Source organism: Macrobrachium nipponense, chromosome 4 (genome assembly GCF_015104395.2).
Source record: "Macrobrachium nipponense isolate FS-2020 chromosome 4, ASM1510439v2, whole genome shotgun sequence".
Taxonomy (NCBI): Eukaryota; Metazoa; Arthropoda; class Malacostraca; order Decapoda; family Palaemonidae; genus Macrobrachium; species Macrobrachium nipponense.
In genome coordinates this window covers 20,796,802-20,811,644 of record NC_061100.1, presented here as the reverse complement: position 1 = coordinate 20,811,644, position 14,843 = coordinate 20,796,802, and the positions used below count along the sequence as shown (strand labels likewise).

The following is a 14,843-nucleotide window of genomic DNA, read 5'->3' as shown; positions in this document are numbered from 1 at the left end:
TGAGATTCCCAGCTCCTTATTTGACGTATTTCAGTATAAATGAGATTCCCAGCTCCTTATTTGAAGTTTTTCGTATATAACTGAGATTGGGTGAGCCTTTCGAGATGGCTTCCAGCTCAAACAGGTATCGGAACTTGTTTGGCTGACATCATTAGGCCTATAAGATCGATAAAATACATAGGAAAGTTCCACTGAGTTTACTGGTAGAAATATAGTTATCTATCATTGACAATCTATATATGATTCGTCGAAATTAGTGGTTTTAAAGCGAAATTCGAAGAAGTACGAAAGAAACGGAGAACAGAAGCACAGACCACATTCTTGATATAATACTTGATATTATGTATGATGAGTTTTGTTTTTATAATCTTCCCAGACCAACTAGAAATTTGCTTAAGTCAAAATCTTTTACTTTTTACAAGGAATCTGAGAGAGAGAGAGAGAGAGAGAGAGAGAGAGAGAGAGAGAGAGAGAGAGAGAGAGAGATTTGTAGACGTAAAGAAAACTGGTTTGAAGTCATTTTTAGTGTCCAGTTTTTATGGACTGAATAAACATCCCCTACCGGTGATTATTGGACCATTACGTAAAAAATGGAGCAAATCCTAAAGGTATTCATCGGCCATTATTTTTTTTTTACAGAATTCCAAAAACACGTTGTGTGTGAAATGAACTTATTTCACACCTTCACTGTACTGTACGGATATAAGAGCACACTACACTCCCACTAGTCCTGTAATTACTGTGCGACCTTAACATACTGTAGATAAACAATTTGTGATCTCCTGAGCGGAATTTCCAAGAAATAAGTTTCTAATGATAATAGTTATATGATAATATAAATATATATATATATTATATATATATATATATATTATAGCATATATATAAATATCTATATATTATAATATATAATATCCACTAGGTGAAAAATAAGAGACAGGGTGTAGGTCCTGACCGGTTTCGGCTTTATTTTCAAGTCATTGACAAAGGACTGATACATAGTATTAGAATTCACAAGTATATATACTATAAAGACAGTACTGACGAACATACACACAACCGTTTGAGATTGCAGATCCACCCACAGGCAAATGTCAAGGTAGGAGTGGCTTTCAAAAATCATTTGGCTAAAATTTACAATAAATTCTCAAGGGATACTACCGCTTAGGGTACAAGTCCACACCTGACAGGTGTCAGGGAGGCGGGGTTGAACATCTCATTACCACTACTGCCCCCTTTACTGTGTTTACAAATATAATAATCCTATTTCCATATATCTCTACAGCCTACCTTAAAATTTAAGCAGTTTACAAATTTCTTTTGATATTAAAGGATCAAGTTTATACAGTCAAGGAATGTATAAACTTGATCCTTTAATATCAAAAGAAATTTGTAAACTGCTAAAATTTTAAGGTAGGCTGTAGAGATATATGGAAATAGGATTATTATATTTGTAAACACAGTAAAGGGGGCAGTAGTGGTAATGAGATGTTCAACCCCGCCTCCCTGACACCTGTCAGGTGTGGACTTGTACCCTAAGCTGTAGTATCCCTTGAGAATTTATTGTAAATTTTAGCCAAATGATTTTTGAAAGCCACTCCTACCTTGACATTTGCCTGTGGGTGGATCTGCAGTCTGAAACGGTTGTGTGTATGTTCATCAGTACTGTCTTTATAATATATATACTTGTGAATTCTAATACTATGTATCAGTCCTTTCTCAATGGGTTGAAAATAAAGCCGAAACCGGTCAGGACCTACAACCTGTCTCTTATTTTTCACCTGTGGATATGTGTGATAAACAAATCACGTGCTAAAGTGATTATAATCATATATATATATATATATATATATATATATATATATATATATATATATATATATATATATATATATATATATATGTAAAAAGGAGGAATTTACAGATTCATCATATTTAACTTCCCATGGAGACAGAGTCCGAGCAACAACCTGGAGAAAGCTGATAAATCATTTCTGGGATGGTGTGATATTAAGATGCTTACTTAAGCAGGTCAATGTTCGTTCTGTGGGTATGTGAGTTCGTGAGGGCTTGTTCAAGGTGCCTTTGAAAACTGGATGTGACCAGTTAATTGGGGCGTTGACGAAGAGTGTGAATTCGTGTGTACGTGTACGAACTATGTCCGTTGATAACGGCATGGTTTAGCCAAGAACTAGGGAGACAGCTACGGGAGAAAAGGCAGAATGCTGGGATGGCTCTGCGAAAGTTCTATTTGTGAAAGTGTGTGACGTTCCAGGCTGCAATGGGTGAGTTATTATAATTTAGCCAAAGGGATGGCTTGTTGTCTGTTTGACATTTTGTAAAGATGTTCTATTTCATTTGATCTTTTGACTTTGTCTTTACAATTGTGTGTGTGCTCACTAGTGTGTTCTCCTGTCTTTTAAACAGGCGGTTCTAGAGAGGGGACAGAGTGTCCTAGTGAGGGGAAAGAGTGTTCTAGTGAGGGGACCGAGTGTCCTATAGTGAGGGGACCGAGTGTCCTAGTGAGGGGACTGAGTGATCTAGTGAGGGAACTATAATATTTTGGAGAAGAGATAATTGGTGTGACTAATTATTGATTGAGACTATATAAATACCGGGGGGTTATCTGAGTTAGTTGTCTGTAAGACTTGAACTATTATCATTCCATTAATTATCTTGTAAGAACTTGAATTATTCAACTAATACTTTGCTTTGAATAAACGTATGTATTTTTGTAACTCCGACTCTAATCTAATGACCTGTAGATGGAGAGAGGAGAGAGAGAGAGAGAGAGAGAGAGAGAGAGAGAGAGAGAGAGAGAGAGAGAGGGTTACCAGTTCGCCTAACGCTATGGCTAAAACACATACCAAATATTAAAGCTAGTGGGGGGGCGACGCCCTTCGCTGGTAATATGTATATACATATATATATATATATTATATATATATATATATATATATATATATATATATATATATATAATAGCGAGAATGAGAATGAACTTTATTTTCTCCTATAATTTATCGAAAGGAACAACTGGTACTACAATCACGCAAAAATCTCGATTCTAAAGCAATGGGGACTTATTTTCCGGTTGCATGTATCAATACGTATATTCATCATTTTCACGTCGAATCGATTTCCTTTAACCTCGATTCACACTTCAAATAAGTAGGATATTTTTGTTGAGTTATGCCTTGGATCCATATATCTATCGGCATCGACTTTCATAAGAGTAACATGAACTTCGTACTTGGTAACTATGAGGTTCAATCAAGGCCTCTTATTTGCTAAATTATTCTGACGATTGAGAGGGTTTGAATATCAGCAGGAGGTTCTTTTTTAAGACTTTGCTTCGTGCAAGCATTACTGGAACAAGCAAGCAAGCATATAATGATACTAAAAAGTTTCAACGGACGTCTTCACGCAACAAACACCCAATCGAGCATAGGACTAATTGTAACCCGGAGGTGTTGCCGTACCTTGTTTAGACATTAACCAATGGAATTCCATGAAAAAAAAGTAGGCCTACATTTAGCAAAAGTGTATAAACACTTTATATTCAAAGTAAGTTTAAACACACTCACCGTTCAGAACCATACTTAGAAAAACCTCGCGCCAAAAGAGACTAAACCACATCAAATCGCTTCTTCTTCCCATACCTTTTGGTGGAAATGTAGATCATTCTAGACCTGTTAAATACCTCGATTTATTTCTTCCTTTATTTAATAAACAGCTGCAATGGCCACGGAGGACTGATATAGTATTATGTGGTAAAAATGTTTCTCTATTGACACGACCGTCATGTATAGCTAGTACTTTATCGGAGGACTTTTGTAAATTTATCAATAACGCGGGAGTTATTATTCGTCGTGTATTTACCTTCTAATAAGATGAATAAATACCATAAACATTCATTTATCGTTATGAATAAGAGAGAGGAAAGCCCTTTTATCGGTGCAAAAATAATGATTTTTAAAGTAAACTTATTTTGATGTACAATTTTCACGGGTTGTGTGCATCTTAATTCACTATTATTTATTTAATATAATTCATTCGCCCTGCAATAGTTAAAACCAAGATTAACCTAAAAACTGTCCTGATATAATCAAAATGGGTCAACATACCTTCAAAAAGATTAAAGAAGAGCAAAAATTGTGAATTATTCCAAAGATGAAATTGTGTGTTGCAAGTAGGATAATTGTAAGAGTTACCCAAACCATAGGACATTTTACACATTTTCTTTAACGCCACTTAACGTCTTTATAGAAAATGATATTATAGGTATACCTATACTCTGTTTTTTTTCATCTGTCCATCCGCCTGTGGTGTTTTTGTATGGTAACACTGCGTCCCGGGCTTTAGATAGTTACATTAGCTTACATTCAACGATTAAAATAATATCCTATTTCGAATATTAACGGTGTAATTCGCATATAGTAAATTATTAAAACACTTTTCAGTTGCAAATGTACACCCAGATATCCTTTTATTTACCTAAAACTTACACATAGCGTAACTATTTAAAGCCCGGGACGCAGTGTTACCATACAAAAACACCACAGGCGGATGGACAGATGAAAAAAAACAGAGTATAGTGTAAGATCATTTTGTCCCTCCTCTTCGGTTTGTTTTCCAATGAGTTTCGGTTCGAGAGATTGAAACATTAACATCGTAGGGTCAGCGACACTGAAATGGTACCAAATTAATAGAAAAAAGGAAGATTAAAGAAACATGTCCCAGCCAATTTCTATCGATTTAATTTAGTAAATTGGCCTAAAACCAGCCGAGGAGGTTGATATTATGGTATAAACATCGGAACTGTATTTTAACAATTTAGCAACATAATGCGTTATGTTTACTGACTTACATATAGATAAGGTATGAGCAGGATTCAGTATTTTGACGATATTATAAACATGTGTGTTACGTTTTGATACGTTCCTCAGAAATGTGATTTTTAAACTAAGTCATAAAGCTGATGACAGTTTTGAAAGCCTAATCATTCATTACCTATCATTCGAGTGATTTTGGAATCAGCTGCTTTCTTCCTCTGAAGGACTCCATAACAAGCGTCAAGATTATTGCGGTCTGCGGTCATGACGTCACAGAGTCTTTGTTCGTAACACACGTCGTCACAGCCCTGGAGTAAGAAAGGGTCTCCAGCGCTGACAAAGTTGCTGTAAATAACGGGGGAACAGGTGTTAAAATTCTTTTCAGTGGCAAAACTACTAAGAATGTTGTCTACTGACAACTGAAACGTTATATTTTCCAATCATCTGTGTAGGTCTATGAGTTATTTAAATGTATAACATGCAAGAAAAATGTGGTATACGTACTATAAAACAAATAATATTAGTACACTTGCCATTAACATCAGGGTGAAATATATAATTTACCTCCAGTAGACATCAAACAATGCCCTGTCCTCAGCCATCCTCTGACCTAACTCATGCCAATCATCAGGGGTAAGACTTGGCATTCCGTAGGTTTCTTTGGCACTGTAAAGTCTGTACCATCTGGAGACATTGGTCTCGTGGGCTTCTGTCAAGTTCATTATGAAAGTGTCGTGATCAAGGACCATCTGCGCAAACATAAAAAGCGGAAGATGGAACAGAATTTGTGGTAGACTGTGGGATCGTTGAAACATACCACTACACTACGCCATCTTGTGCTAAAATATCTTTGGAATCTATCTTGGCGTTTTCTCATTCAATCTAAGTTTCTAGAGGAGAATCATAATCAGTCTTACCCAAGTTGTCTCTGGACGTTCGCCATCAATTGTGTATATCCTGTACGCAGGGTTAAGGAAGTAGTATGGTGTCTGACTTGGAGCAATGTAGGCCACGCCCATAGGTCTATCACCATCGTGGAAAACTTCAAATTCGTCATAGTGGGTGTGGCCAAAGAATTGCCCACGAATGATGTTCTCGTACCTAGAGTTGACGTGGAGACAAATTGTAATTACAATGGATGATTATACTTTCTACTCTTGATTGATAAGGCTGTGATGCCATATATAGTGATATGCATCTTTTTTTAGATTCTGTAGTCACGGAAGAATAAGAGCAATTCATTTGCCTACCTTTTGACGATCCTGTTGTATTCCCTAGACCAAGTTCTTTCAGTGTATATCAGTCCTGGCGGAATATGACCAAGGAGATGGACCAGTTCTCCTTCACTCTCAGCTTTTCCCAGCTCAGCTTCCAGCCACTGAAGTTCATGACCAACATCATGGGAGTTCATAAACAGCCAGCTGAAGAATTGGGCAGAGCATAAAGGAATAAATGGTGTAAGTTTATCTCAAGGGCATGTCAGGTGCAATCTTCCTTTGTGGCGAAATAGGCCAAAATACCCGTTATTTTCAATGTTTATGTTTCCTGTAGTGATCAATCCTGCTTATTTAAGTATATCCACCTTAGTGCAAAGAAACCAAATGAGCTATTATGGTTAAGAAATAAGGTAGTGATCATACGTTAAGAACATTAAGACCATTAGCCTTGTGGTCTTTCGGTCATATTATTCACTTTTCTAGGCAAGAACCCAGCTTTGGTAACTGGCAGGGCTGAAACAAACAAGGTATGTACTACTGAGCCTCACCATGCCTTTGTTGGCCTATGTAGCTGTTTAAAAAAAACTTCTTGAAACTAGTAAGAAGATAACAATATGGAACATTTAAAACATTACAGCATTTTATATACTTACAAATCACCTGTATAACCAAACATGGAATTCACAGAGATGATTCTAAAACCAGGCTTGACTGGAACCGAGTAGAATCCTCCATAGAGCACCGTCGATATATCTAGATCTGGAAGCAGTTTAGCCCACTGCGTAGCCAATGCTTCATACATCCAGTCGGCAGCAAATTCAGGTGGGGCATTGTCAGGGTCAGGAAACCTGGGAAAGAATGGGTAAGATTTAGTTTGGAAAATAAATGGAAATAATGCAGTTAACAGAATGTTGCACCAAGCAGGACTGGAATTTGCGGAATGTTGACCTGGACATTAGTTTGATATTGAATAGTGAATTAGTGGAGTGTTTAACTGGAATGAAATTAGAGAATGGGATTGGTGAGTTGTAATGTTAGGAATCAATACAATGAAAGATTGTGAATTCACGGATTAGAACAAAAGTGAGTTAGCTGTGCGACTATATGATTGAGGAATACTTGTTGGCTGCAAACATAAAGGCTGCTGAACCGGCCATTAAATGGATGATCGTTGGGAAATAATACCCTACTCTCCAAGATGGAGGCTTACTGGTCTATGGGACTGTGTTCATGGTTGCCAATGACTGGGAAGATTGGAATGTCCGGGAAATAAGCCTCGAGCATTTCATAGGTCTCTCTGATGATTCGCTTGTTCCATTCCCTTGTCGCTGACCACATGTTATGCGGCACCACGTCCCCTGTCCAAAGAACGTAGCTTATATCCTGCAAGAGAAAGAGTCCTTAGACTCATTTACGTTTTTAAATAGAGTGGGGGCTAATTCTCTACCTGCACCTGTCATAAGTATAAGTTAAGTATATCTTAGTTTTACCAGACCACTGAGCTGATGAACAGCTCTCCTAGGGCTGGCCCGAAGGATTAGATATTTTTACGCAGCTAGGAACCAATTGGTCACCTAGCAATGGGACCTACAGCTTATTGTGGGATCCGAACCACATTATATCGGGAAATGAATTTCTATCGCCAGAAATAAATTCCTCCGATTCCGCGTTGGCCGAACCACGAATCGAACATCGGACCACCGGATTGGTAGCCAAGCACGAAATCACTCGTCCAACGAGGGACTTGCACTTGTCATAACCATTAGGTCATGCAAGGGATTTACAATGCCATCGTCCAGTTACCGGTAACAATAAGTACAACATGTGTTGAGTGTTCTGAATAACTAACTTTGATATCCAAATGAATAACTAGTTTCTTTTTGCTTGATTAAAGTAACCACAGCTTTCATTTCATCCTTTCACATTCATGATGCTTCTCAGTTAACAGATAGTTCCTCGTTGGACAAGTGGGTTAACGTACTCGCCTACCGATTCAGTAGTCGCGAGTTCGATCCCATTCTCTGCCAATGCAGAATCAGAGGAATTTACTTCTGGTGATTAGAAATTAATCTATCGATATAATGTGGTTCGGATCCCACAATAAGCTGTAAGTCCCGTTGCTAGGTAACCAATTGGTTCCTAGCCACGAAAAAGATATCTAATCCTTCGGGCCAGCCCAAGGGGAGCTGTTAATCAGCTCAGTGGTCTGGTTAAACTAAGAGAGGGGACGTGAAAACTGGTATCTGCACGGCATCAGAGACTTACAGAGAGTATCACACAAAGTAAACAAAAGAGAATAAAAGCCCAGATGCCTCTTAACTACCGGATGTTCAGCTCTGATGTTGGCCAGCATGTCCTCCAGCATCCAACGGGGGGACCCGCAATACCGATAGTCCCCCCAGAACCAAGCTTCTGCCTCAGGTCCAACTGGTACCCCTGCAAGAAGAAGAAGAAGACTGGGTAGAGAGAAACGCTTCAGCAGTCAATGAAGGTGAAGGCAAAACTCGTTGGGGAAATCACTGTCAAGAATTGCGATTTATACCATTGACGAGTTGAAAGAAAGGGCGAGTTTAAGTATACGTTTCTAAATATGAGTGTGTTATACATATACAAAGTTTGTTAACCAAACCACTGAATAGCTATTTAATAAGGAAGTTACTGACGTTTCCAACAGACCTGATTCTTCCCTGCAACACAGCAATTGCTCCACGCAATCAGCATTGGAGCCGGGTGAGTAGAGAGGGTCCATGTGCATGTCAGAGATCTGCAACACCTTGATCGTTGGCTCCCCTGACTTTTAAAGATCACGATGCAAAAGTTTGAGTGACAAACCACAAAATTTTAGAAGGAATTTTTTTTTTATAGAGAATATGTTTGTCGTCAGAAAGATATTATACATGTCAAATAACACAGAATAATTTCTTGATGAAATCAATGATGTAACAGAATAGAATATAGAAATTTGACCAAAGGTCAAGCGCTGAGACCTATGAGGTCATTCAGCGCTGAGAGGGTAACTGACAGTAAAAAGGGTTGAAAGGTGTAACAGGAGGAAAACCTCAAAGCAGTTGCACTATGAATCAAGTGTTAGGAACGGGTGGAGAGTAAGATGAAGAGAGAGAATAAGAACGGAGGTACAGTAAAAGGAATGAAAGGGGTTGAAGCTAGCTGCCGGGGGGACGTTGCAAAGAACCTTTAGTCAGTAATGCCTACAGTGGACTGAAGAGGTGCACTGACGGCACTAACCTCCTGCAGTGAGAAGAAATGATGCATTTTCAGCATATTATACTGTGTTTCATTTCAATAGTTGTTTATGATATAAAAAAAGACTCACACAAAATACGATCCCTACACCTTACTTCAGGCAAGACGAGAGGTTCAACCGGGGGCTTGTCCCCGTGAATTTCGATGGTCCATTCCCGCTCGGGCCGAGTCGTATTGCACCCGTAAGCATTCAGGGTCATTCCACAGACTTCGGAAGGAATGATCGTGCCGTTGGTGAACATATAATAAAGCATTGGCTGCAAAATAAATAAATAAATAAATAAATAAAAATAAAAATAAAAAGGAAAGGCGATCGCTTCGTCTAACTATTCGGGGGAAAGGGGTACTCTTTCTATACCTTTATCGATCGCTATCTTTTAGAAAGATCTGATCTAGAGCAGTGGTTCCCAACGTGAATTTTAAGTTGGGGAGAGGGGGGGGGCGGTCAATTCGAGCTTATTTACACCAAGATAATGGACTTTGAGGCTTCTTCCACGTAAATATATATAATATGAGAATTATAGTATATCATCACAGGGGGAGCATAAGGATTTTAGAGATTAGTTGGGGCATGGCCAAAAATAGGTTGGGAACCACTGATCTACAACTAAAACATGGGTCAGAAATAAAAATGCTATATCCTTTCGTCATTACCAAAGACATTCATTTTGATATCTAAAAGTGCTATAGGGGAAGTGGCATTTGTGTCCGAGATTCTACACAGAAGTATGAAGAGTCGTGAGAAAATTTTATCGTCCGAACAGACGTCAAAACCAGATGATGTTACGGACCTTTTTTTTTTTTTTTTTTTTTTTTCTCCTTATCTGGAGACCTGGGAATGGCAGTCAGATTATCCCAGGAGTTTTTTTTCGCTTACTCCCCTACAAAGTACTTTTTTGTTGTTGTTGAGTAAAAGAGACAGGAAGTTAAGGATAGGATATTTATGATTTATCTATTAGAATCAAAATGTAAAACAATAAATAATGTGCGCGTTAAACAGTAGAGAGCAATTATTTATTATAAAATATAGCGTATTTATTTATTTTAATTTCTGTTGGTGAAACAACGCTCTATTTGAGCGTACATTTGAGCAAGCAGGCTCCCTGAGTAAGCTGGAGGTCCTGAGTATTCCATTCATTAATCTAGCAAGTCGTCTATGAATTCTATGATCACCGAGTACCAACCATGATTTGGAAAACACTTAAATTTGGAAGAACATCGGGAAAAAAAATGACGTAAATTTGACATAACCAGGTGCTCCCACCCTGTAATGCCACCTGTCATTGTGCTTATTCCCGAATTAAAGTAATGCCACTATAAATGAACACTATGATTTAATTGACAAGGAAATTAGCACTGCTCTATGTAAATCAGTCTATATTATCTCTATGGACTGGAATCAGGAAAAGTTTCTAGCTTCTTTCATTTGTTATATATCATAATTACCATTATTAATATTATTATTAATTATTAATTATTATTATTTCAGAAGATGAAAGCTATTCACATGGAACAAGTCCACCAAAGGGGCCACTGACTTAAAATTCAGGCTTGCAAAGATGGTTGGTTTGAACCTCTCACAGCAGACCCCACCCTGCATCAGTAACTGATCATGATACAAAGTCAGTGATTTTTCATCGACCTGGTGGAGACGCGAACAAGCGATATCAGAGAGGCATTCCACGACACTAACCACTATACCAGCGGAGAATCACCTGTTTAAATAAGCTCACAGAACCTGTAATAGAGCGACAAATAAAGTTGTATTCCTAACGAAGACCCTCAATATAATAACATCGTCACTTACGGCAAAGAGGCTAATGTACCCATCACAGGTGTTTTGGCTATACCCTACGACGTTGAGGCATACCCAAGTGGCTTCCTTGACTACCTGGTCGTAAGTCATGCCCAAATCAATCTCTGCTTTCAGGGCGCCTATAAGCAGCTCACACTCCAGGCACAGGGCTGGTGCTGGAAGAGAGGTACAGAGATACGTGAAGCTATAGTAGATTCACATCAACCGTGCATCTGATGTCTAGGCCAGTCCCTTAGGACGCACCTGATTGGCTGCTGCTAACCCAATCACAGGGCTAGAAACTCTCAGTCTCTCTCGAGAGTTCACATAGGCAGGATCTGTGTTCCACTTCTCTTGTTGGATACTTTTGTCACAGGGCTGGAAACACTGTCTCTCTAAAGAGTTCACATAGGCAGGATGTATGTTCCACCTCTCCTGAGGTATACATCTTTCAAAAGTATCCCTCAAGAGAGGTGGAGCATACATCCTGCCTATGCGAACTCTCTCGAGAGAGACTGAGAGTTTCCAGCCCTGTGATTGGCTTATTATCAACAGCCAATCAAAAGCGTGGTAAGGGACTGGCCTAGCCATCAGATGCACGGTCGAAACTTCCGGTTCCGCCATTGCTCTTGAACGGAAACAGTGAATGAAAAAGTAAGACATCTAAAATTTAGGCCAAAGGCTAAGATCTGGGACCTATGTCGTCATTCAGCGCTGAGACGGAAATAGAGTTTATATAAAAAGATTTGAAAGGCGTAACAGGAAGAAAACCTCGCGGCTGTACGATGTGTCAGACGAGGGCGGAATGTAACATGGAAGAAAGGGAATACGAACGGAGGTACAGTAAAAAGGACCGACAGGGGTTGCAGCTAGGGGCGGAAGGGACGCTGCAAGGAACCTTAAGTAATGCCTACAGCGCAACGCGTGAGGTGCACTGACGGCTCTACCCGCCTACGGTGGGTGACGGCAAAATTCATATCTGAGGAAAATGGTCTGTTACTTTCCTGGTGTTCTGGGTATTTAAAAAAAAAAAAAAAAAAAAAAAAAAAAAATTCAATCCATGATGTCGTGTTTGTCCAGATAACTTCTCAACATACACTTTTGGTGCTCTCTGTCATGATACGTCTATACATCTGGCTTAATAACATAAAATTGGTGAATAAATTTGGTGAAGAATAGATCCCAAATATTAATTGTTGATTGTTTAAGTTTAATTGCTTATCGCCGATCATTCAGCACAAAGCTTTGAGAACACAATAGGGGAGGAACTGCCTTAAAACTTCACAAACACAGAGTAATGATAAGAATTAGTTTTATAAGACTGAGAAAAGTCAAACGTGATATCAAAGCTCAAAACAAAATCGTACGAAAAAATGACGAGAGGATACGCAAAACGCCGTGATAAAACTAACGGAGGCGATAGAAAACAAATGAAGAAATGATAACGAAACACTCAAAATAAAGGTTTAGTAAAATTTCACGCATTTTAAAAGCGTTATAGAAACTTGACATTGTTTCAAAGCTTCACCAAAGCAGTTCCGAGACGACTTGGGAAACATTTTCTTAGGACAACACGGATTAGTGGTAGTAGTAGTAGTAGTAGGGATAAGCCATTGTAACAGCTCCAGCAGACACGATTCACCCAAAACATATAAAGTTTGTGCCTTTGCAACGGCTCCGAGGAAACTCCTCCTACCTCGCAAGCCCAAAGGAGGCAGAAGAGGATCCTCGGGTCCCACGGCTGGATTGTGGAGACGTCTTCGGATTCGATCCCCGAAGGACGAGGAGCCGATGGAAGACGCCCATTTCGGAGGCGACGCTGACGCAGTAGAGCTCACCGCACCAAACAAAAGAATGATGATCGCTGCCGCGCTGCTTCCTGGTTTGGAGCCAAAAGGGAAAAGTTTATCGCCCTTGCTAATTCATTTCTTCATTTGCATCATGCAGATGAGGACATGTAAGATGAATTAAAGTACGTATAGTGAATAACAGAGGCTTCAATATTCAAGACTTAAGAATGTACATGTCTGCGTGTTTGCACGCATATAATATATATATATATATATATATATATATATATATATATATATATATATATATATATATATAATATATATATATATACAGGGTGTCCATAAAGTCCCAGTACCATTACAGGTAACAAATACTTGTAATGGTGCTGGGACTTTGTGGACACCCTATATATATATATATATATATATTATATATATATATATATATATATATATATATATATATATAATATTGGTGCATTTAAGAAGAGTTTAAGTACTAGTAATCTGAAACAGACTGAGACTGTATACCAGTAAAATTATCCCATGAAAACTGAAACGAAACTCTCTTAACAAACTATATACTTCCTGTCTCGTTTAAAATCACGATATAGTTTAGCCTCCTCTCATAGTTTCCCTCCCCTGCTACCATCACCAGCATTGCTATGACTATGACTGTCAGGAAATCGTATTACCACGCCATTATCCTAACGTGAAAGCTTCGAGTCGAAAAAAAGAAAAAAAAAGCCAGGGGCCAATCTTATACTCTACCTCCCATAGTGAGTCTCGCTATAGGATTTCTCCAGAATGCTCTGTGATGTCCACACAAATGTCTAGCATATATATATATATATATAATGCTGGCCAGGAGCCTGGGGTACAGCCATCAGCGAGAAAGGACAGGTGATGCTTTTATCTCGGAGAAGATAAAATGCGATGCAGATATTCTCCAGTGGGTATCAGTCGCCCATATTTTGTGTCGTCCGGGCACCTCACGCGCTGCGCTGTAAGCATTACTGGAGATTTTTTTTTTTTGCAACGTCTAATTCCTTTTCCTGTACCTTCGTTCATATTCTCTCTCTTCCACCTTACTTTCTACCCCCTCGTAGCTACTGTTTCATAGAACAACTGGGAACATTTTCTCAGTAGAAGCAAAAACAAAACAAAATGCCTGGGAACTTTGCCGCCTGTCGCTATTGTCACGTCAAATCAGCTGGTGTTGATATTCTCTTTGTTTACAATTTCATGAACAGCTCGTCTCCTTGGACCGATTTGTTTTGGGAAATATTCTCATGCTGCTTAAAGCGTTACGCGACTATTCTTCATCATTTCACATTGTAAGGATTTTATGAAAGTTTATTTAAGGTAACGATGCTTCGCAACTGAACTGGGCACGCCATCTGGTGGCGGCAGCCACACCACAAACAAGGACAACAACCGGAGAACAAGGACAACGAATCAGCGAAATTTCTCGAAATATGAGGACGATTTGATCACCATACGCAAACCATCTCAATGAGAACTAAATCAACTGAAGGAGATATACACAACTCACCATTAGGGTTTATTTCTAGAGAATGAAATGAGATTATTTGGCTTAGATCGACGACTAGGGAGGGTATTTGTTGCAAATATCCGCTATAAATATGGCCTCGCTTGAATCTGAATGACTATTGTTTTCCTTGTTGCAAGGTATTTGAATCTGAGTGAACCTAGTCAGGGTATTTAGTGTAATGGCAAGCAACTGCCGTGTAATGTGTCATATATTTGTCAAATTTTCGTCAATTTAAGAGCTTCAGGGACGAGGGAACAAAAAAAAAAAAAAAAAAAAAAAAAAAAGAGAGAGAGAGAGAGATGGTAAACAGCAAGGCCCAAGAGAGACGAGGTCTCCCAATTATGTGGGGGTCGCCTCCCACCTGGCAATTCACCCTCAGACGCA

The 14,843-nt window shown here is 38.9% G+C and overlaps 1 protein-coding gene across 1 annotated transcript; it reads right to left on the bottom strand.

Annotated features, from left to right (window-relative positions):
• Positions 1-4,759: 4,759 nt before the first annotated feature.
• LOC135211570 (sphingomyelin phosphodiesterase-like) lies at positions 4,760-13,799 on the bottom strand. The gene is made up of 12 exons (XM_064244868.1): positions 13,676-13,799; positions 12,808-12,990; positions 11,124-11,287; positions 9,412-9,573; positions 8,729-8,846; positions 8,376-8,488; positions 7,263-7,435; positions 6,706-6,900; positions 6,086-6,256; positions 5,753-5,936; positions 5,400-5,584; positions 4,760-5,180 (listed from the first exon to the last, which is right to left on the bottom strand). The coding sequence occupies exons 1-12, from the start codon at positions 13,680-13,682 to the stop codon at positions 5,003-5,005; spliced, it is 1,833 nt and encodes a 610-aa protein (XP_064100938.1). The 5' UTR covers positions 13,683-13,799; the 3' UTR covers positions 4,760-5,002.
• Between the last annotated feature and the right edge of the window lie 1,044 nt (positions 13,800-14,843).